At 63.6% G+C, this 23,148-nt stretch overlaps 1 protein-coding gene across 1 annotated transcript; it reads right to left on the bottom strand.

Annotated features, from left to right (window-relative positions):
* Nucleotides 1-37: 37 nt before the first annotated feature.
* On the bottom strand, nucleotides 38-21,561 carry Slco4a1 (solute carrier organic anion transporter family member 4A1). The gene is made up of 12 exons (XM_026407860.2): nucleotides 21,508-21,561; nucleotides 11,755-12,635; nucleotides 10,568-10,658; nucleotides 9,077-9,198; nucleotides 8,558-8,666; nucleotides 4,987-5,141; nucleotides 3,924-4,119; nucleotides 2,964-3,126; nucleotides 2,707-2,879; nucleotides 2,510-2,574; nucleotides 2,012-2,160; nucleotides 38-679 (listed from the first exon to the last, which is right to left on the bottom strand). Exons 2-12 carry the CDS (start codon nucleotides 12,548-12,550, stop codon nucleotides 536-538), a joined length of 2,163 nt encoding a protein of 720 aa, XP_026263645.2. The 5' UTR covers nucleotides 12,551-12,635; nucleotides 21,508-21,561; the 3' UTR covers nucleotides 38-535.
* Nucleotides 21,562-23,148: the final 1,587 nt, after the last annotated feature.

Genomic DNA, 23,148 nt, shown 5'->3' with positions numbered 1-23,148 from the left:
TAAAATGTATTTACATATGCACAGTTCGAAGGGGACAGAGCAGCACTCTTGGCTGACTACTGGCCTCTCCCTGCAGGATTCACAGCCACAGGAGTTGGCCCTGACGCACCCCCTGTGACCAGGTATGAAACATCTTTAAATGTGCTTTATGGAAAATGTGGGTCCACAAACATATTTACACAAGTTTCTCCCCCTCCAGTGCAGAGGCCACAGCTCGAGGACAGGCCGTGACAGCGGCTCAGGCGACAGGTCCAGTCGGGGCGCCCCTGGCACAGCCTTCCCACAGGTGCTCCAGGCTTCGGAAGAGGCAGGAAGTCAGGGCCAGGCCAGCCGCCCACGGGGTGCGCCGTCCTGAAGGCCCAGCCTGGACACCAGGCCACCTCGGACAGCCTCCTGCCTCGGAGGCTGTGATCCCCCAGCCGTTGCTGGGTCGAAGCTGGGGAACCCCAGGAGGCCAGGATCCAGGGTGGGGCTAGCCCTTCCGAGGGGACGTCGGGGAGCGCAGGTGGGGGCTGCAGAGGCCTGCAGCCTGGGGTCAGAGGGTGCTCTGCTGCTGGGGCTCTGTGGGGCTCTCGGAGGCGGAGGAGTGGCTAGGCAGGGAGGCTTCCGTGCCATCAGAAGATCCCGACGGGGCCTTGTGCAGGAAGCAGGCGGCCGCGAAGGAGAGGAAGCCCAGAACCTGTGGGACAGACGGCAGGGGTCTGCTGGACCTGGCTGCTGCCCCCTCTCAAGGACCCTAGAGCCCAGCCCCCTCTGGAGAGAAGACACAGGGTTCCCGGGTGACTCCCACCTGTCAGTGAGGGGAGGCAAGGGTGGGGCCAGGGAGTGTTGCAGAGGGCATAGGCAGTTCCCCCAAAGGACATGTGCAAGTCCCAACCCAGACATGTGAGGGGACTTAGAAGAGGGTCTTAGCAGAGGTCATTAACTGAGGGATCTAAGACTAGGCGTCCTGGATTTAAGGTGGCCCTGAATTCAATCACTGGTGTCCCCATAGGAGACTGGTGCCCGAGGGGAGGGCCCTGGAGGCTGGGGGTGCGGGGCAGGCATCTGCACCCAGACCTGCTGCACAGAGGTGGGCGGCTCTCCCTGAGCCCAGGGGACAGCTGCTGGCTGCTCTGCTGGCACCTCAGAGCCCTGAGGGAGGTGTCCTGCTGTTGGGGCTGGTCTGTAGGACCTTGCGGGGGCAGGGACCCATGCAGGGCCTCTGTTCTGTGTCGGGGTGGAGCTGGGCTTCCTGGCCTGACGCCTGGGGCCACAGGGACTTGGCCAGGTGTGAGGGGCCATGTGCAGAGTGCAATCACGGGTGGGCACACCCTCAGGGGATCACCCACCGCGCTTCCTGGGCATCCCCGGGCTGCAGGCCTGAGACAGCACTTGGGAGGGCTGTTTCTAGTGGTCCAAGGCCAGTGTTCCCTGGAGTCTGTCTGCACCCCCCATGCACCATCCCAGGCCCACCCAGGGCCTGTCTGCTGCAGGGCCCAGGGCACCCTGGCAGCAGGAGCAGTGCGGGGGCAGTGCCCTGGAGCTAACCCCGCTCCTGTGCAGAGATGCACAGTCCCCTCCCACTTGGCTATTTTTATGCTAATCCCAAGAGGAAAACCTCAGGTGGCTGAGAATCCTCAGAGGCCAAGACTCCCAACCTCAACCCAGACCCTGAGGCAGGTTGGAGGCTCAGTGTTCTGTCCCCCAGGGAGCCCCAGTGCAGACAGGGAGCTCTCCTGAAGAGCAGAAGGAAGAGGGCCAGGCTGGGACATGAGGGACTTCACCCAGGAGGCCTTCCCTGGGAGCGCATTGCTGTCCAGGGGCGGCTGCTCTTGACTCCTGGCCAGGACTCCCTCCACAGCACGCTGGTCCTCCAGCCCCAGCTTGTGGGATGGGGAAGACACCCCTTTGGAAAACCAGCTGTGGGAAGGTCTGTGGAGGCAAGAGCTGGACACACGGGCTGGCCTGAGCCCTAGCTCGATGCGGGGAACCACCCTGGGCCCTCCGCTGTAGCCCCGGGCCTCCTTACCTTGTATGTGAGCCCCGCGATGAGCATGTACTGGCTCATGGCCGCGTTCTGGTACACGAAGCAGGAGCCCTGCTGGCCACACTGGTCCTGCCAGAGCAGGCAGGCCCTGTCAATCACCCAGCCGAAGGCGATGGGCCCCGGGATGCTGCCTGTGGACAGGGCTGGATTAGCACCCGGCAGGGCACTGGGAGCAGTGGAGACCAACGTGTGTGGGCTCTCGGCAAGGCAACTCTGCCCTTGGTGTTGTCAGGGGCGAAAGGGGCCCATTCTCTGCAGACTGGCACCGGGTCGGGAGTGCCCCATCTCCAAGCAGGGGGACTTTGTGTTAATGAGGGAGGCAACCCTCTGGGCAAAAGAAGACCAAGGGTGCCCTCTAGTGGTCAGTGAGAGAAAGGGCCCTTCCTCGCGGGGTCACGCCAGGCGGCCCAGCTTAGGGAGAAGTCACCCAGGTGGGCCCTTGTGCGTACAGGGTACATGCACTCTCGGGTTGCACGGTACCTAGGGTCCTGACTAGGATCCACTGGATTCCCAAGGCAAAGGATCTCTGCTGGTCACAGACGCACCTGCAACGGAGAACCGCAGTGTCGACACACACACCAGTGTGGCTGCACCCAAGCCACACCCGCCAGGCTGCCACCTCCCTGGGTGGTGTCACTCCAGCACTGGCCGGGGTCTGAGGGCAGGCGACCACTCACCGCAGAGTGGCGGTCAGCGCGGGGATGCTGCTGAGGAAGGTGAAGAGGATCACCAGGAACACGAGGGCCAGCAGCAGGGTCTTGCTCGGGCAGGCGGAGGGGCACTTCCCCTCAGTGGCGTGGCCAGGCTCCACAGAGACGCTCGGAGGGACACAGCTGCAGCCTCGGTACACCTGAGGAGCCAACGGCAGCCCTGGTGGTAGGGGGCAGGCCCGGCCTCCCCGTCCCAGGGCTGGGGTGGGGCAGTGGCCACTTACCTTCTGGCCACCTGGGCCTGTCTCGGCAGCGGGGCAGCCCGCGTGGCAGGGGGAGAAGTACTGAGTGCCGTCGGAGCCGCACACGGGGCTGTAGTGCTCGGGCCGGCAGCGGCAGACAGCGTTGCAGGCGGCTGTAAGGTTCAGGTGGCCTCTGGGCAGGAGGCTGCGGGAGACCAGGGCAGTGGGAGGGAGGCTGGGGCCAGGTGCCCATGGCCCAGGGCAACCCAGAGCAGGCCACACGCCCACAGGTCTGTGCCACCCTGAGCGCCCTGTGAGTCGCTGATCAGCCAGGTGCCTCCGGTTCTCCTAGGGGGCTGGCCTCAGTGCCCTGACCCTCGCTGTCTGGCCTCCCTTCCCCTGGAGGGGCCCCAGGGTGTTAGGAAAGAGCATCAGGCCCAACTGCCCGGCCTCGTCTTGCCCCACGCAGGCTGTGCACCCAGGCTTCCCGCCATCGCGAAGCAGCACCAGGCCTAGCATGGTGCACTCCTTGCTCCACATTTCCTCTGTCCCCAACTAATAAAGAGTCTTGGTGGCACCTGAGGACCGGCCTCCTCACTCCCTCCATGGAGAGCCCTGTGTGGGGAGGGCACTTGGGGCCCAGGCCACTCAGCAGGCTCCAGGACGTCAGCTCAAGGGCTCCCGGAGACCAAGGCTGGGCGCAGGTGTGGGCTGCGTGCGAGCATCTCACCCCACTGACACCGAGGGACAGGGCCCTGGCATCCCCTCCCTAGGGCGACCCCACCACGCTCCTGTCGGCACAGGGCCCTGTGAGCTGGCACGACTCCACCCCCTGCAGAGGAGACTGAGGCCCAGAGCATGCGACACTTCAGGGGACAGAGCCAGGACCTGGTGGGCGGTGCAGTGGACGCTCTGCCAGGGCCATCCTCACCCTTTCCCGCCTGGGGAAGCCCTCGGGGGACACCAGTGCCCATTGGTGTGGCACCCGCTGCTGGGTCTCACCTTCCTCCATAGCCAGCCGTCACGCCCGCCACAGGCACGTTGGGGCAGTGTGTGAGGAAGACCAAGAAGGACAGCAGGCTGATCAGGGTGCACAGCAGGCAGAACCGGACGGTCCCAGAGCCGCGGAGCTTGAACCTGTTCACGAAGTAGCCGCCCAGGAGCGTGCCTCCACCACCCGCCGGCACCACCAGGTACCCTGGGGAATGGGAGGGTCAGGCAGGGCCCAGGTCTTGGCCTCCACTTGTGGGCAGGGAAACGGAGACAGGCCAGGCAGAGCCTCTGTGCAGGGTCTGAGGGCGTAGCCCAGGGCAGCTCTGGTCACCCTGGGCCCCGTGAGCCTACAGGCCAACCTGGACTGCGTCTGATGGGAGGCTGGGGTTGCTGGGCACAGGGCCTCCATGCTGAGAGGTGCACCAGGAGGCCTCGGGGCAAACTCAGCCCTTGGCTACGTGACCCAGGCCTGCTGCGGGGGCAGGAGAGAGAGGAGGGCGTGCGGGAGTGGGAGAGGGGCTTGAGGGCGTGACCGGGTGGGTCTGGGCATGTAGGGTAAGCCCAGTGGGGCCAGGTGAGGAGTGGTGTCTGGGGAGGGGTCCCAAGTCTGATGCCCTCTCTGGGCCCTGCACGTGGGGACCTGGCCAGTGGGCCAGCATGCTGACCCTTGCCCATGCTGCACCACACCTGGGGCACCTGCTGCCCTGTGTGGGGTCCACGGGGCTGGGGCAGCTGCCAGCCCAGGTGCCTGTGAGCACCACTGAGGGAGGCCTGAGCACCCCCCAGGCCCTGGAGGCCAGCTGCCTCGCCACTGAGCGGTTTAGGCTTCCACCAAGAAGCCTGGGGACACCAGTGCCCAGTTCACAGGGACAGACAGTCCCAGATCCCATCTGTGACAAATGGCAAAGTGGCCTGGGTGGTGAACTGGTGGAGCCCGCCCCACCCTCTGGCCTGGAGCGCTGCCCACTCAGAGGGACATGGTCCTTCCACCAGGCTCCAGGTTGCCCTGGGCACTTGCTTCCTGACTCGTGGGGAAGCAGGTCCCTTTTGCAGAGCACCCCGAGATCCTCACCAAACAAGGTGGCAGCTTCGGAGGCACTCAGGCTGAACTGGGCCTCGAGGAACTTGGGTCCGAACGTGGACATGGCGGCGATGAGTGTGGCCTCGGTAGCCCCCGCCAGGCAGAGCAGGATGAAAGTGGGGTTCTTCAGGAGGAGCCACATAGAGCTAGACAGGGAAGGGGAAGGGGAACCAGAGAGGAGACAGAGGGTCAGAGTTGGCCAGATCCACCCTAAAGCCATTGCCCACCCCCCTGAGCACCACGTGCCCTGGTTCTGAGGGGCAGTAGAGTGCAGTGCAGTGAGGGGGCACCCCACATTTATTCCATAGAAGCCAGGAATGGGCAGAGGGCCCCTCTGACCCTCTCATCCTGAAAGCTGCTGAAACGGATCGTGCAAGAACCCTGGCTCTGTCACAGCCACATTTCTGGCCACCCCACAAGGAGACCTGAGTGACCAGACACTGCTCAGCCGCTGGTGGTGCCCGCCACAACCAGCAGAGGGGCCTAGAGAATGACAGGGAGTCGGCAGTCACCAAGTCCAGGCTGGGTGGGCCCAGGACAGGGCACGGGGCTGCCAAGAGGTCTCAGCCTCCAGACCTGGGAGAAGGGGCAGGGAGCCTCTGGGGACGGGAAGTCGGCCCTTCAAGGAGCCCTGGGTGGGACAGTGGCCATGGAGGGGTGGGGTGAAGCCAGGCCCTAGGGCCGACACAGCCTGCTGATGCCACGGTGGATCTGTCTGAGGATGCGGGAGGACGGGGCCTCTATTCGCGGCCCCTGGGCAGGTGCATGTCCCCCAACAGCTTCCCAGTGGGGAGGCGCCTCAGTCTGCCCCCCTGGGCCAGGGTGAGAGCAGGGTGCCCCGAGGAGGCCGCTGAGCTGACTGCTGGCCGTGGGCTTCAGCCGAGCAACACAGGCACTTGAGAGCGCGGGGGCGGATCCGGCCAGCAGTGGGGCTTGGCGGGACTGCAGTCATGCGCCCAGCTGTCTCAGCAGCTCCATGGGGTCCCTCCCTGTTCCCAGATGCCACTGGTCTCCTGGACAGGGCACAGCACCGTCTCCCGGCTCACAGCGGGGTAGGCTCTCTCCCGTTTTTGGCAAGAAAGCAACTTCTGGAGAGCCCTCGGGAGGGTGGTGGTGAACCCTCTGTGTGCACGCTGGCCCTTGGGGACTCTCCTGCATAAGCCGCTCTGTGCGTCCTCTCAGGGTCCCACGGCGCCCAGGGCTCCATGGTCCTGTGGCTCCTGTCTCAGCAGGACAGGTGATGCCCTCCTGCCCAAGCCCACGTCAAGGTGATGCTCAACATCTGACACCCGAAGGTCCAGTGTTACGAGGATACAGGACAAAAATTGCTTCTAAGAAGGAGGTGTGCACTGCGTAGCCGCCGTCACCTCGGAGCCTACTCTGCCAGCAGGCACCTCTCGGAGCCCAGGCAGGCGAGGGGGTGGCGCAGGTGCCAGGCAGGCCCCAGCAGCACTGGCAGGGCTCCTTCCATGTGGAACAGGAGCTCGCCAGACTTCAAGATTGTATGACTTCACGGTGAAAAAGGCTTCTCTCCGTCAGCTACTGAGCTCCCAGGGCTCAACACGGGGAAGAAGAGAGTGCTCAGGAGACCCCGTCCCAGAGCAGGTCCAGGTGGGTACGGGGCACGGCTGGTCCTGCAGGTCCAGGTGGGCACGGGGCACGGCTGGTCCTGCAGGTCCAGGTGGGCACGGGGCACGGGCTGGTCCTGCAGGTCCAGGTGGGCACGGGGCACGGCTGGTCCTGCAGGTCCAGGTGGGCACGGGGCACGGCTGGTCCTGCAGGTCCAGGTGGGCACGGGCACGGCTGGTCTTGCAGGTCCAGGTGGGCACAGGGCACAGGCTGGTCTTGTAGATCCAGGTGGGCATGAGGCACGGCTAGTCCTGCAGGTCCAGGTGGGCACAGCGCACAGGCTGGTCTTGCAGGTCCCGATGGGCATGGGACATGGGAGCCCTGCAGGTCCCAATGGGCACAGGGCATAGGCAATCCTTCAGGTCCAGGTGGGCACAGGACATAGGCTCATCCTTCAGGTCCTGGTGGGCACAGGACATAGGCTGATCCTTTAGGTCCTGGTGGGTTCGGGGCATGGGCTAGTCTTGCAGGTCCAGACAGGCACAGGGCACAGGCTGGTCTTGCAGGTCCTGGTGGGTGTGGGGCACAGGCTGGTCTTGCAGGTCCTGGTGGGTGTGGGGCACAGGCTGGTCTTGCAGGTCCTGGTGGGCTCAGGGTATGGGAGCCCTGCAGGTCTCAGTGGGCACAGGGCATAGGATAGTCCTGCAGGTCCAGGTGGGCATAGGGCACGGGCTGGTCTTGCAGGTCCCAGTGGGCACAGGGCACAGGCTGGTCTTGCAGGTCCCGATGGGCACAGGGCATGGGCTGGTCCTCCAGGTCCTGGTGGGTGTGGGGCACAGGCTGGTCCTTCAGGTCCAGGTGGGCACAGGGCATGGGCTGGTCTTGCAGATCCCGGTGGGTGTGGGGGTACGGGCTGGTCCTGGTACTCAGGGACTGAGAGTGGGTGGTGGTGCCCTGAGAGTTGCCCAGGCCTGCCCGGCCGTGGGGGGCCTGGCCGGGGAGCAGTGCTCTGTGCGGAGGAATGCAGACATCCTGTCTCTTCATCCAGCCGCAGGCTGCTGGGCAGACTCTCGTGTTGAATTTTCCAGAGAACCAGCTGTGGCCTCAGTGGAGAGTGTGCTCCTGGAGTTCCCTCCACGGCTGCTCTAGGAAACTAGCCCTGACGCGCTGAGGCCCACGGGGCCCGTGTCCACCCTGGATGAGGCTCACTGCTCTGTCTAAGCGGGCTGTCGGCCTTGGCTCTGAGCCGTCGTTGCTGGGAGTGGGGAGCATGACCTGGCCTGGCATGGCCGCTCCAGCACCCCTGTCCATGGGGCCTGCTTGGCTCTGCCATGGGTCACCCCTCCTCAGTGGACAGCTCCCCCTTCCCTGTGGAGAGCCCCATGGAATGCAGAGTCCTGCGAGATGAGGACTTGGGTACGAGGGGTCCACAGCTCCCCACTGTCCCTCTGAGGCCCCAGCAGCTCAGGCCTCATCCCTTTGTGCACAAAGACAACGAAGCCAGACCACAGAGGAGGAGGAGGGGGTGGAGTGAGGACAGGAGCCGAGGAAGTGACTGTGGGGGGAGGCAGGCTGATGGCCAGGAGGGTGGCAGCAGTGTCCCACAGAACCAGGGCCACCTGCAAGCAGCGGGGCCCAGGCTGTGGGACAGGGCTCTCAGGGGGTCTTGGGGCCCGACGCAGCTTCCTGGAGACCCCTGGGGCGCACAGGCCACAGGGAACCTTGCTGGTATGGAGTAGGTTCTCTATGGGGCTGCAAGGTGCTCGGCGTGTCCTTGGGTGTAGGCTGAGGCCCCGGCCCCTGGTAAGGGAGCCATGGTGGCCGCAGCCCTCACTCAGGGACGTGACCTTGGCCCAGGAGGCTCTGCCTCATCTTTGCCCATGTTTTGGGGTGGGTGGGTCATGAAAGAGGCTCAGGGGCTGAGGGGTCACCATGTGGCCCAGGAGGGCCTCTGGGGGTCTTGAGGACCAGGCCGTGCTCCCCAGGGCCTTACAGGGGCAGGTCTCGGATGGTCCTCCCGCGGGCCGGGTTGCTCGCTGCCTCGTGGCCGCGCTCTCTCTGCTGTGCTTCTGCTGCCCTCATGGCCACGTAGCGCTGGGAGCCTGGAGGGAGAGTCAGCAGGTGGCCGCAGCTCCCAGAGGGCACAGGCTCTGCGGGCCGACCCTGACTGCTGCTCCACCCCAGGTCTGGGGGCACCTCCTCTGACACCTTCGCAGCGACTCCTCGGAGGGCAGACAGTCCCCCAGAAACCCAGTGCCACCTGGGGCTACCTGGGGCCAGCAGGAGCACCAGGGCCTGCCCTGGGCAGGACAGGCTGCTGTGTGGCCAGGGGCGGTGGGAGGAGGCCACGGAAGGAGGCCACAGCTCCGGCTGACCAGCCTGCCCAGCCTGCAGCACGGTCCCTCCTCCCAACAGGAGGGTCGGATCAAGGACCCTGAGACCCCCCTCGCTCCCCAGCAGTCAGAAGGACCTGGAGGAGGAAGTGGACGGGGAGGCAAGGGGGTAAACCCACCTGGTAGCCGCCGGGGGTAGCCGAGGATCGGGATGGCGATGAGGAAGGCCGCAGCCCCAGCACCCAGGAAGCCAATCCACCAGGCACCAACCCACTGCGGGCTCTCCGTGGTCAGCTCTGTCCTGTCAGGAGGGTGACGGCATCAAGGTCACCGACTGGCTCAGTGGTACCCTCCCACTACACACAGGCCAGGTGACTGACTGGCTCCTCCTCTGCAGACCCCCAGAGTCCCTCCACACATGGTCAATAGGGGCCCACACACTGCAGCTGCCAGTCTGTCCCTCCCCTGCAGACTGAAAGCTGGCCACTCGCTGGCTTGGACATCCCCTGGGACAGCTGGCTCCAGGTACAACCTGCACTCAGGACCCGGAAAGGGGGTCTGCAGCCCAGTTCCAAGGGGCCCAGGAGGGGAGGGCTCTCCAAGCAACAGCAGAGTGTCCCACACCCAAGCCAGCACAGAGGGGGACAGATTGCACCCCTGGGCTCCAGAGGGCTCAGCTGGAGTGCACTAAGCTCCGCAGAGACCCCTGCACATGTGACTGTGACCTGCACAGGACATGCAGATTATAGTGCACAGGAAGCATCAAGGGAAGCAGCAGCTCTGGAGCCCCAGGCTGGGAGGAGCCGGAGCAGGGCGGCCTGCGGAGGGGCAGAGGGACACGGGCACCCAGTAGAGTGAGGAAGCCCAGGCAGCCTCTCTGCTCTGCCCAACAGGAGACACCACGGCTGCCCTGGGGGGACCTGCTCTGCCTCCCACCTTTGCACAGGGAGCTAAGTGTCAGACGTGGGGACATAAGCCCCGGCCCCTCCAGGCCCTGCACTGTCCAGTCACACTCAATGTGTCACCTACCCTACCGCTAGAGCTTCTGGGAGGACAGAGCGCTAGAGGCCCCAACAGGTGCCATCGGCAGAGTCCCAAGGGATACTGGCACCCGAGACACATTGTGCCCTCTGTGGACAGGACAAAGGACTGGAGCCACCAGAGCCCTGTGGCCCTGGGTGGCAAGGGTGGGCCTCCCCCTTCTCTTCCATCCCCATCTCCTTCTCCCCACCGTTCTTGCTTTCTCACCCTCCAGCTTAAAAAAAAAATCATTTTTTGGTATTGGGCATGAAACCCAGGGGTCACGACCCCAGCCCCCGTCCTCATTTTTTTGAGCCAGGGTCTCACTAAGTTTCCGGCTGTGCTGGAATTTGAGATTCTCCTGCCTCAGCCTCCAAGGGGCAGGAATGACAGGTGTGGCCCTGGTGCCCAACTCTCCTGCTTTAGTCACAAAACTAGCATCACAGACAAGACTTGGGAAACAGAGGGCACAGAGCACCCTGGGCTGGCAGCAGAAAGGGGCTGGACCCAGCAGGTGGGGTACAGGGAAGCCCTCTGCCCTGCCTCCCCCAGGCTGGGCTCCCAGAGCCGCCCACAGACCCCTGAGTCCCTAGCAAGGCCGTCCCCAGCTCCTCCCGCTCTGGCTCTGTGCAGGGACCCAGGTCACTCACCGTTGGCCCAACTCCGTGTACACGTTCAGCATGGCACCTCCAACCAGATAGCCAGCGGCAGGGCCCAAGATGGCCGCAGTGTAGAAGATGGCTGGGGGGACAAGAGCTGGGGGCTCAGAAGCCACCCTGGGCACTCCCAGGGGCCTACACCATGTGTCTGCACCTGCTGTCCATCATGGCCCGTGGGCCAGGTCCGTCCATAGCCTGAGCCAGGCCTGACACCTGGGCAACATCACCTTCTCGAGATGCCCCCAGGTAAACCTGGACTCCCCCACGAGGGCAGATGTGCCCAGGACTCACTTTGTAGGTGAGGGAAGCAGCCATGGCCTTGCCCAGGTGCAGCAAGGGCCCAGCCCCAACCAGGGTTTGGGAGGGCCAGCCAGGCGGGCGTCCACTGGTGGAGTAATGCGGCCCCAGCTTGCCTGGCACCCAGGGTGGCCACCTCTGGGTGGCTGAGGAAGCCTGGTCCCCAAAGTGCCACCCAGCTGCTGGGACCATCTCTAAGCTGCCCCTCCTGGGAAAGCCAGGTCCCAGAGGGGGACATGGAGAAGCAGGCCGGGTGGGCAGAGCGAGGCTCAGGCGTGGCAGGGGACTGGGTCCATGTCCCAACACAGGGACAGCTGGAGGCTGAGTCGAGGCCCCAGCAGAGGGCCCACCTGGGCAGGGTGGGGAACACGCCAGTCCCGGGCAGCGGCAGAACCCAGGAGCTGGCCACTTGGTCTCAGGTCCCGACTCTCCTGGTTCTCTTGCTCTACTTCCCGCCCACGGGAGCAGGGGTGGGCTGGTGGGAAGCCTGGCAGGGCGGGGCCTGCCCCCCTCACCTGCCCGCAGGCCTCTTCATGGGGAGGCTCTGCGGCTCCTGCTGGGCCCCGTCCACGTCTAAGGGAGCCCCACGAGGAGGGCAGACCCCATGTGGAGCCTTGGCTGGGCTCCCAGGTCCCGTGGCCTGGAGCCCCTGCTGGGGGCCTTGTAAGGGGGGCAAGCATCCCTCAGGCCTCGTGGCACTTGGGTGAAGCCCACTGGCTGTCATACCAGGTGGGGCTCTGGGTCAGAAGAACCAGGGAGCCATGAAGGGCTAGACCCCCACCTACTCTCCTCAGGGGCCGGCTCAGGACTGGCTGTCCTCACTCCGCTAACACCAACCTGGCCTCTCGCGCCCACCCTGGCCCCTCAGCCAGCCCACTCACCGATGTAGACGGGCGAGTAGCTGGACTTGACATTCTCGTCCAGGTAGGTGACACCCAGCGTGTAGAGGGGCGTGGCGCCCATGCCGTGCAGGAACTGGCCCAGCATGAAGACCAGCCGGTAGCGGGACAGGCCTGAGGTGCTGTCCGCACACACCACGCTCTGGTTGGCCGGGCACGTCCTGGCCCCTTCATCCACCTCCACCTCGTAGTGGCCGGCCGTGAAGTGGGGCAGCGCGAACACCAGCGAGCCGCTGCCCAGCACCAGCACGCCCCAGCCCAGCCAGCGCGGCTTGTGCCCGTTGCCCCCAAAGTAGCTGACGAAGGTGAGGCAGAGGCAGGCGGCGATGTCGTAGCTGCTGGCGATGAGCCCGCTCTGGTAGCTGTGCAGGTCGAAGCGGCGCTCGATGGAGGTGATGACCGTGTTGATGAAGCCGTTCACGGTCATACCCTGCAGGAAGGAGGCCACGCACAGGAAGAAGAGGAGGCCCTTGGGCGTGTTGAAGACCTGCAGGCACCGGGGTGCGAAGGCCCGCCAGCCACACTCTGTGTCCTGGGGACCCTCGGAGACGGAGACGTAGCGCACCTCACGGGGCCCCAGGCTGCTGTGCTTCTCAGCCCTGGGCTCACACAGGAGCTGGCCGCAGGAGTCCAGGGGGCTGTGGGTGGAACACAGGGAGACGGGGGTGATGCCAGGCAGGGTGGGGTCAGTCCCGTTCTCAGTGGCCGAGGGCATGCTGGGAAAGAGGAGCTGCGGCATGGAAAGGAAGCCCTTGTCCACCGTGACATGCTGGGGCATCCTGCCCCAGGGCGAGGGCTTCAGTAGGTCCCTGAGACAGTCGCAGGCCAAGTGGCTGAGCGGAAATCCAGCGACCGGGTTGATTCTGTGGGAAGAGGTGCTGGTTAGCAAACCTGGCCTCTGGAACACGCTGACGTCCCTGTGTGATGGCCCAGCGGCCCCATCACAGGTGCCTTCCCTGATCCTCCCCAAATCCAGGGTGGCCTCTGGGCAGACCCAACCTTGGGGCATCCTGCCTGGTCCCATATCCTGCCAGGTCCCCATTCCAGTGCTCCTGTGAGCACCGCAGGAAGAGGCTGTGTCCTGGGAGGGGAGCCTGCAGGGCTGAGGCGGAGGGCAAAGTGCCAGGTGGAGGCCTCGAGGTGGGAGTGGGTGGGACATGGCAGGACTGCACAGGGACAGCGGACCCGCGCTCCCCGCCCACAGAGCTCTTCCTGCACACAAACTGCCTTTGCCGCCTGCTGGTGCAGCGCCCCGATGGACCCAGCCAGGATGAGCAGCAGACGCCAGCCCAGCCCGATTCTTCCTGAGGTTCATGCATGGGTGGCCCTCGTGCCCTGTGGCACAGAGTAATCATGTGGCTCCAGGTCTCCGAGGCATGGGAACCGAGATGGGCCTCTGAGGCCCCAAGGAGCCCTGCACACTGGGGACAGGCCACGCCAAGGTCACAGCGACTGCCTGTGCTACACGGTGGGTCTTCCGAAATGCTTGGAGCGGCACTCGGCTCTGTGGAAGCCCGCTGCCGCAGTGCACCCCAGGGCTGGCGCCAGGGCCCCCTCCACCTCCTCTGCCAATGCTGGTCCCTCAGCCCACACATCTCACAAGTGCCACAGCCAGAGGCCACAAGTGCCAACCCAAAGGCCCACTCATCTCTTGCCTCTCAAGGGCACGGAATGCTACAGACTTTGAAGCAGCCCTCTGGCTGGTGACATCTGGTGGGTGCCGACTGTACCAGGCCTGGCCTAGCTCTCCAAGGGGGTGCATGGTTTGTCCAAAGCCACGCAGCCAGAGAGCAGCAATCAGGTCCTGATCCGGGCGGCCGGCTTCGGAGTGTGAGGAACCACGACTCTCTTACGAGGCAGTATTGAGAGAACCCTGACCGTGGCAGGCGTGTGCGCACAGGCCCCGCGCTGGCACTGGAAATGGGCACTGCTGGGCACCGGCAGCTGTGTTTCGATGCCAAGAACAGCAATTATTTGACCGCAGTCATCCCCGGGGGCCTGTTCTCAGTGCCGGTGACCAGGCCAGGGTTTTTTCTCCTAGTGCCAACATCTCTCTGCAAGCTGGCTGCCAGTTCAGCCCTCAGGGCAGTGCCAGAGGAAGGAGGGGGCCGCGTTTACACAGTGGAAATAACCAGCCTCCCAGAGGGGCCACAGGTGGTCGCCTGCAGAGCCAAGCCACCCAGCAACCAGCCAGGGACGCCAGTAAGTGCATTCAGTGCTGCAGGGGTCAGGGCAGAGGGCATGCTGGAGCCAGGGCTTGACGGGGCAGGGTGACAGGGAGGGCCAGGCACCAGCCCAGACACTGTGGGCTACCAGCAGGCTCAGGATGGAGAGAAGAATGGAGGTGGCATGAGGTCCCCCAAAACTCTGGGGGGGACCTGTGGCTTGGCCTTCCAGCGCCAACTCCAGCGTGGGCTTTGGGCTTGTCCCACGCCTACTGAGCCTGCTCAGCCCTGGCCTTGGGGTGGCTATGGCACAACACAGGTGACCCAAGGACCAGTCTGCAGGGTGTGGAGGAAGTCAGGCCACAGAGCCCCTGTGACTAGCAGTGGCCACAAAAACCCCAAGGACTTCCTGCTCAAGAAAGAAGCCATGCTGCAGAAGGCTGTGGTGGCCCTGCTCCGGGCTCAACTCCACCTTGAACTGAAAACTCCGACCCAAGTGTGCGAAGGTCGGCCTAGAACTAGACTTCGCTCCTACATTCAAGCGAGTGCTTTAAAGTCCTGTTTTAAATTCTAGCCAGGGACCTTCTGGGCTTACAACCTGCTCCTTTTAGGAAGGCCAGTGAAAAGCATTCTGTGGCCATTTGGAGGTGTCCACCACTGGGCCTGCACAGCATCCCTGAGGGGTCAGCTCTGTGTGCTCAGGCCTCTGGTGGCTGGGCCGAGGAGCGTGCCTGTGTCACCTGCAGCCTGTCCTGCCTCAGTCCAGCCTGTTCTCCCAAGACTGGACGCCTCTGCTAGAGCCTCTTTTTTTTTTTTTTTTTTTTTTTAATGAGTAGCGGTCCCCTCAGAGGAGGCTGAGTCCTGCCACTGATTGGGCAGAACCACAGCACCTGCAGGGACCTGGCTTGTGTCCTCCACCAGCAGGGTGACGAGTGGTAGGGGACTCTGCCAAGCCCTGGCCTTCCCAAGGTCTCCCACAGATGCCTGGCACCATGGATGTGGCCCTGTTGAGTGAGCAAGCCAGAGGGAGGTGCCCTGCTCATCTGCCTTGGTCTGGACTTGAAGGAGCCGCACTGGACACATGGCACAGGCCTTGAGTCCTGAGGCATCTTTCCACTGCAGACACCAGCCCCATTCAGGAAATGAAGGCCACAGCCGCGGTAACCACACGGTGACATTGTGGCCAGCCCCACCTTGGTCTTGTGGCCACAGGCTTCCTCAAGACCATGCTGGTGAGGCCTGGGGCAGGGCCTGGCCCCTGAAAAGCAAGCTTCTTCCTGGGATCTGCCAACCTCTGGGAAGCCGTAGCAGATCCTGCGTGGCCTTCCCTGGAGGTGAGCTCAGGTCACCAAGCGCAGGCAGCACCTGTGTCCACTGGCTCTCATCTCAGTCTCGGGCCCTTTGTGGAAACCTGGTGAGCCAAGGAGGGTGCCACGGATGTGTGAGGCCCCTGGCCCCTGGCCCAGCCCCTCTGCAGAGGGCAGGCGCTGCAGCTGGGCTGAGGTCGGGCTGACCCTTGTGAACTGTGTCCTCTGGGGCCGGTGAGTATGTGCATGTGTACGTGAGTCTGTGTGTGCACACACGCACAAGCGGGCCCCTAACTTTTCTCCTGTTGGCATAGGACTGGACAAAGGGGTGCCAGCTTTCGGCCTGCTAACCCACAACAGCAGCAGACAAGCCCCAGCCCCCCCAGGCTCCCAGCACTGGTGTGCTCTGGGCACCTGACAGCATCCCTCAAGATGGCACTTGGCTGGGGGATGCAGCCTGCCTTGACCCTTGACCCCTGTTCAAAGGACCTGCCTCTCCCAAAAGCTTCCCTCAAAGGGCCATGGAGATCTCAAGACTGCCCCCTCATCATAAAGCTGGCCACATGTAGCAGGGCGGTCAGTGCACAGATGGACGACACCTGCTCTGTGGCCAGCACAGGTGAGCTGAGGTGACACTGCTTCTCATGGGGCCTGAGTTATAGGCCGGGCTGATGCTGAGGGGGGCCTGAGCAAGGCGAGGGCTGGAGCCGGGTAGCTGGGGACAGCAAGAGGGAGACCTGGGCCCAGGGGATGGGCAGCCATGGGGGGAGGAGACCACACCCGCAGGGAAGGGTCAGCAGCTCCTGCCAGTGTCCCTGTCCTGTGGAACTCTCATCCAGAAAGCCCCCTGCACTGAAGCCTGGGTCTCCCTGTGGCCTTTACAGAGGTACCTGCTTTCTGAGGCCAAGCGCAGTGGTCTTGGAGCTGGGCCGCTAGCCCCTGGGGTACTGTGCGTCAGCTTGGCTGGGCCATGGGTGCCCGGACATTTGTCCGACACCAATTTGGGCATGTCTGTGAAGGTGTTCTGGATGAGATGCACTTAACTCTGGACAGGGTCCAGCAGGCCACCCTCTCAACATGGGTGGCTGCAAGTGGTCTGTGGGAGCTGCCCCAAACAGAAGGCTGCATATGAGGCGCCCCTGCTGGGAGCCGCTGCTGCCCACCTCTGGGCTGGAGCTACGCTGCCAGCTGTCCTGGGCCTCCGGGAGCTGTCTAAGCTCTAGGACTTGCTGGTCTCTATAATTGCTGAGCCAGGTCCTTACAAGTCCCTTTATGTGTGTCCAACTGGTGGTTCTTCTCCCACATGCTGTCTTAACCTATGCAGTGGTCACTCTGCTCCTTTGTTGCATGCTGGACACTGGGGTTCAGGCCCTCTAGAATGTGGTCCCCCAAAAGGGTCCCCTAGAACCTGCACCTGGCTACAGCCTGCTTGTGCCCTGGGTCCCAACAGCCCTGGCTGTGGAGAGCAGGTGGAACTAGGAGTTCACCCAGGTCCCCACCAGGGAAGAGCCTCTGACAGCACACCCAGCACCATCACACTTACGAACAGCCCACGGGCCCACGCTGGCTGGCACCTTCCTGGGCACACAGACCCTGTGACATGCAGCCCGTTGTGGGAGGTGGGTCCATGGCCCCTGCCAAGCTGGGCACACTCTCCACTGCCCTGTCCCTAGGACAAACTCTGCTGGGACTTCTGCCATGTGTGGCCACTGAGCAGCCAGTAGCAGGGAGCCTGGGTGAAGCCTGTCCATGTGCCCAGACTGGGAGCCACCACTGGTGCTCTGTGCAGTCAGGTCCCTGGGGCGCTGCTGGCCTCTGGGCCCCACTGTCTCCCACAGCTCCGCGGCCTTCATCCCAAGGGAAAGAGCCAAAGCTAGAAGCACCTGGCACGGTGCCTCGGGTGGCCTCCTGGGCCTGAGCAGAGCACAGACTGAACTGCACTCCTCGGGGCGGAGGGAGGATGCAGGGCACTCGCTCTCTGGAGAGGCATGGGCGCCCCTCAGCCTGCCCCAGCTCTGACCAGGACAGCTGGCGGGACAGGAGGAGCCCTGACAGATTAGGCCAAGATGATCAGCTGGGGCCTGGTGCGTGTCTTGGAGCCTGCGGCCAGCGGCTCACTGGGGCTCTGGGGTACACACGTGTCTGTGCCTGCTCTTTCAGGAGGGGGCTGCGGGAGACCACAGGTCCCTGCTGAGTCCCCCGCACTGTGTCTCAGGGGTAGCAAGTGCTGACCTTCCTCTGTGTCTGGCCGGTGTCTGGGAAAGAACCCAGTGGCTCCCTCAGGAGAGCCCTGTGAGAAGCCAGGGCCCCTGCGGGTGGCCACCAGATGGGGAGCCTGCAAAGCCTCCACTTGCAGCCGGCATGAAGGACATGGCCTCCCCAGAGTGGCCCTCAACTGGCACAGTGCTGGTGCTTGCTCCTGACTCCCTGCCCGATGGCCCAGGGAGGCCTGGAACCTTCCATGTCTGGGGATGCTCCAGGCCTGGTTCCTAGACCCACCTGGGCCTTGGTGGCCAGGGCAGAACCACAGGTTCCATTTCTCCTCTCTTTAGGCACCAGCCTCAGCCAACGACCTGTAGCTGGCTCCCTGTGCTGCCCTGCCCCGTCACCAGCCCTCAGGAGAACCGGACACTCTTTTCTTGCCTCCGGGACCACCCTGGTGTCTTCCCTGGGCGGTGAGGAGAGGCACTTCCACATCCAAGAAAGGGCTCGAGGTACTTCCAGGGCAGGCACGGGGAGGGTTCAAGGCTGCTGCACACCTGGCACAGCCTAGCATGCACACCTGTCGACCACAGCAGGTGAGGTGCAGGAAGCCAGCTGCTTTGCATAAAGGCCAGCAGGGAAGGACAGATGACGCAGAGCCCCTGCTGGGGCACAGGGCTGGCTCCAGAGGACCTTCCCCCCCCCAGCTCCTCCCACTGCACCTGGGAGTGTGGGGAGGGTGGGACCAGCTAAGGGAAGCAGCACATTGTCCCTCCCCTGCCTCCTGACCACTCATGGACCTGGAGGACAGGCAGAGGCTGTCTGCACACCATGCAGGTGCTCCCACCTTAGGCAGGCCACTGACCTCTCTGGGCCTCAGTTTACCCCTGCAATGTGGCACCACGTCATGAGGGCGAGGGCCCAGCCCCTCTACACCCATGGGCCTGGGCACCACTGGGGCTCATGAGGAACATATTCCTAACCCAGGAACTGGCACACCTGGGCCCCCCTCCTGTCCCCACACCTGCCTCCCAGCTCATTTGATGGCTAGGGACACGAGTGGCTTGCATTGTCCTCACGTCTGGCTCCCACTGCAGCACTGCCATTGTTAGTAAGCAGGTAAGTGCTGGCCATGACCGGGTTTTCCTGAAGGTGGGGTTCACAGCCCCGTGGTTTTCATGGCTCTCCTGGGTTCTGCAGGACCAGAGGCTTTATGCAGATAAGGAACCCACCTGGCACAGCTGGGTCACTTTGTTTTCAGATGTCTTCTTAAGCCCCTGGGTCTCCTGAGGGATGGACTCCAAGGACAAAATCCAGTGGCCTTCAGCAGGTGGGGAAGGGAGGCCTGCTGGTTCGGGCACTCTGGCTCACATCCAAGGGCGATCCCTCAGATACCCAGGACCTTCCAGATGAAACCACGGGGAAAGGCAGGCCTGGGTGGGTGAAAGGGGCCTCAGAAGAAGCCTGGGCTGGTAGGGTGGAGAGGAGACAGTGGAAGTGCCCTGGTCCTGGAGTCTGGGGTCTCTGGCACTCACAGGCGAAACCCTGGCTGAGGCGGGCAGGGGGTTTGGAAAGCACTCACCCTCCCCCAGAAATGTGGTCTGAGATGCTGATTCTGCGTGACGCTGGCGGGAAGGAAGCTGCACCCTGGTTGTCCAGGGGAAGGAAGGGGTGTCCAGAAAAGCCAGAGGCCTTGGCATCTGAGGACAGTGGCTGCAGGCTGGCAGAGGGGAAGGAGGTCCCCAGGCCCCAGCTCCCTGCCCTCACCTCCTGTTCCCTCTGCCATGACCCCCCAGGAGGATGCAACCCAGGGTCCAGCAAGCCCATTTCCTGTGCTCCCTGACCCATGGGCTGCTGGTGCCTTCCCCCTGCCACACCTCCAAGGGCACAATCCCTGAGGGTCTCTCTGATTACTCGCTGTGGTAGAGGACCAGGGTTCTGCCCCCACCGAGCCCAGACAAGCAACAGGTCCCAGAACAAAACAGCAACAGGGTTCAATGGTGGCCCTTGTCCACACTCCACTGGACACAGCCATGGAGGAGCAGGCGTGTGCCAGCACGGCTCCCCACCTACCCCTCCTGTCCACAAACACAGGCTCACATGGCCCCTCCTGAGGCCCATCTCCTACCATCTGGAGAGAACTCAGGGACAACTCAGTCCTCTGAGTCTATGAAGTCATACAATTATATGACTCAGTAGGACCACCTGGGTGTCAGAGTAACACTCGCAGACACTTCTAGACCCAGGCCGTGCAGGCCCAATACTAAGCTCCTCCACAAGTGAACTCTGATCTCACAGTGAGCAGGAAGCCTCTGCATCTGGACGAGAGAGCTCAGCCACTGGGCGTCTACTGCCTGCTGCTAGGTCCTCTCACACCACACTGCCCTCATCCTGCCTGCCCTGCCCTCCGCAGTGGTGGGCAGGGATCTGGTTGGGACTTGCCCAGCACCTGCTTCAGGGCCACGCCCAGTGAGGCACAATTAGGTCATAGCTCCCTTGGAGGGGAACAGCCCATGAAGATTTTCCAGGCAGTACCTGCTGGCCTTGCCCAGCGGGAAAGCAGGACAGTTCCTGACGCAGGGCAGTCAGGCTGAGCTGGCTCCAGATTAGCAATCAAGAGGCCCCGGCCCTGGCCCCCTCCGCAGCACATGTGTGGCCTCCCTCCCTGAAAGACACCCTTCCTCCTGTATCCTTAGGTCACAGACTGGCCTAGCCAAACGCGATGTCCCCTTAACTGTGAGCCCTCCCTGGGTGCCCTGGGTACTGGTCTACCCCTGCAGAGAGTGATCAGAGACTAACGTGGAGGTCCGCAAGCTGGGCAAACGTCTCACCTCACCCCTTGGGTGGCCTGGTGCCTGGCAGGCTCCCTGGGCAGTAGGAGTGTGAACAATGCCCCCTGTAGGGGCACAGAACAGCACAGAGCACCTCCCTGTGCAGGGGACAGCCACCTGCTGTCAGTAATGGTATGACCCAGATTCTGGAGCCAGGAGACCCAGGTGCTCTCCCCTCTGAAGTCCATCTGCCCCAAGTGCAGAGAGGAACTTGTCAGGGCTGGGAAGAGCCAGCTTCAGATTAGGCAGAGAAAGCTAAGTTCTGAACACACGCTTCAGGATCAGCCATGGAAAGCAGCCCCATCGCTGTGGAAAACTACTGGGGTTCCAAGTCTGCAGAGGGAAGTACACCCCTTGGCCACGAAGGAGGGAGGCCGCCCACACCACACTGGGCCACACTGAGCCACATCGAGTCAGAGGCGGGAAGAACCCCGTCCTCAAAGCGGGATCACGCTGGTCCCTCCCCTTCTCTCGCAGAGACCTGGTAAACTGGGGCGGACCTCCCCAAGGAGGTGGAAATCCGGGGGCGTCTGATCTGTCACGGATTTCCTGGTCCCTGGCCACATGTGCGCACAGAGCACCGGTGGGAGGCTGGCACCCGGGTTTGCATCCTCCCGGGCCAGGGGAACCAAGAGCTGCACCAGGGTGCCGGCTGTGGGAACCATCCCACTCCTCCTCCCCTCCCTGGACAAAGCCCCACGAGAAACTTCTGTGCCTGACGATTTCCTCCTAGACTCGCAGCAGCATCCGGTGCAGGTGGGTGACCTGCTGCTACCCTGAAGCCCTGGGCAGTCGCATCTGTCCCCGGCCTGACCCACCGGGTCTACACCTGCGTGGGCTCGCAGCCACTTGCTCAGGTCACCAGCTCCGCTCTCCAATCGGCTCTAAGCCTCCAACCACCACCCACCTTTCCTCTTCACCCTCCTCCCGCCTTCCAGAGACTCGGGGCTTCCTGCCTGGGAAGCCGCCGAGAGAAGGGCGAATTTTGCATCCGGGTCCCCTCGGTTCTGCCTCCCCCAGAAGAGGAACTCGGGGCGCACTGGGGATGCCCGGGCCTGCCGCCCGCCAGCATCCCACACCTCTCTCTCGGGACTAACGCTGCCTCCATCTGGCTGGGTCCCGCCCGGCCTCCGCCGGCACCTGCCGTGCTCCTGACGTCAGCAGGTCTGGTCCCTGCGCGCCTGGGCCGCGCCCCACCGCGGCGCCCGCTCCCGCCCCCAGCGCACTCACCGTCCTGTGGGCCCGGCCGCCGCGCTGCGCTCCGCGCTCTGAGCGCAGCGCGCTGCCCACTCCGGCTTCATTCATCGCTCGGGGCCGCCCCCGCCGCGGAGGCCGCCGGGCCTCACCACGCTGGCCAATGGCAGCGCGGTCCGGACGGGGCCGGGCCCTGAGCTGACAGCTGCGGGAGCGCGCGCGTGTCGCGTCGCGGGGCGGGGCCGGCGGGCGGAGGCGGAGGCGGGGCGGGGGCAGGACCAGAGGCGGTGGCCCTAAGTTTCGCGGAGCGCGTCGCGGAACCAAGGGAAGTCGCGGTTTCTCGCCCAGCTCGTCCAAAAGGCCGCCGGGGCTTCGAGAGGTGGGCGGCCCAGCGAAAGTCACCGCCGGCTCCCAGGTCCCACAGGCGCGCGGCCCCTCGGCCGGCCGGCCTAGGACGCTCCTGCGCACCCTCTCCCGGGGAGACCACGGTTCCTGCCCACAGCTTTTCCCATAAAACGGTGTGGCTTTTGACATGAGCGCTGACGTGGAGGGGAGGGTACCGGGTGCATTCCCCTGACGTGCGCCCTGTTACATTCCTACCAGTAGTTCCCTGCTGCGACCTGGAACACCTCACAGAACCCCTCTGGGCCTCAGTGTCCTCTCTGTGAGTGGGGGCAACGACAGCGCGTCCACACAGAACGTGGAAACTGTTGCATAAGAACAGGATGTGGAGTTGCCAGGTGTCGGCCGCCGATGGAAATAGCTCTCCAAAAGTTTCTCCTTTTTGGTTTCAGCAACTTTATGTAGGAAGACGTCTATAACAGTCACCCCTGGTCTGGGAGTGTGGCTGGCTCAGCTGAAGAGCCCTTGTTTGTCAGGTGTGGGGCCTGGGTTGGATCCTCAGCACTGCAAAGAAAGAAAAAAGCCGACTCTGCACATGAGTGTGACTCCTGAGATGAGCTGGGTGAGGGAATGACCAGACAGGGGCGGGGCAGTGAGGGAGCACAGGAGCCTCCAGCTCCCCAACCGGGAGGGTAAGGCAGGGCCATGTGGGGGTGTCACTGCACAAAAGAGAAGCAGGTGCAGGGACTTGGGAATGTCTGCCTGCCCCATTAGTTAACAAAGGGTCTTCCTTCCTGCAGCAGGTGTGGCGAGTGCCCACTGGCACCTGGTCCTGTGGGTCCCTGCTAATTTCCACAGGGCCCCAGCCTGTCTGTGTGCCAGTCTGCACTCCCAGAACTGAGGTGAGGTCCAGCTGCTCCAGGCACAGCCCTGCAAGAGAAGAAACCCACCAACCTTCATTCTGGACCTGGTGAAGGACGACGCGCTGCAGGGGGCCAGGCTCTTCCCACCTGAAAGGGGAGGTGGGGTGGACTTGGAGAGAGCAGGAGCAGCCTGCAAATGTCTCCCGGGTTGCAAGGACCTGCTCAGGTGTGGAGCCCCACAGCCGACGGGAGAAGCCTCAGAGGTGGTGAGCTCCCTGTCAGGAGCCCTGGGAGGAGTTGGCCTCCTGGGATGTGATGCTGAGGAGGGCTCCCACGTCAGAGTCAGGGCTGGACTCAGTGTTTCCTCAGCTTAGTTTTGGATTATATCCCCTGAAATTGTTATTTGGACAAATTTTTTCCTTTAAACCACTTGTATTTTATTAAAAGGATAGGTTTATTTTAAAGAAGGCAA

This window comes from Urocitellus parryii, chromosome 6 (assembly GCF_045843805.1).
Source record: "Urocitellus parryii isolate mUroPar1 chromosome 6, mUroPar1.hap1, whole genome shotgun sequence".
Lineage (NCBI taxonomy): Eukaryota > Metazoa > Chordata > Mammalia > Rodentia > Sciuridae > Urocitellus > Urocitellus parryii.
The sequence above is the reverse complement of the archived record's forward strand: the minus strand, read 5'-3'. Positions and strand labels throughout refer to the sequence as shown.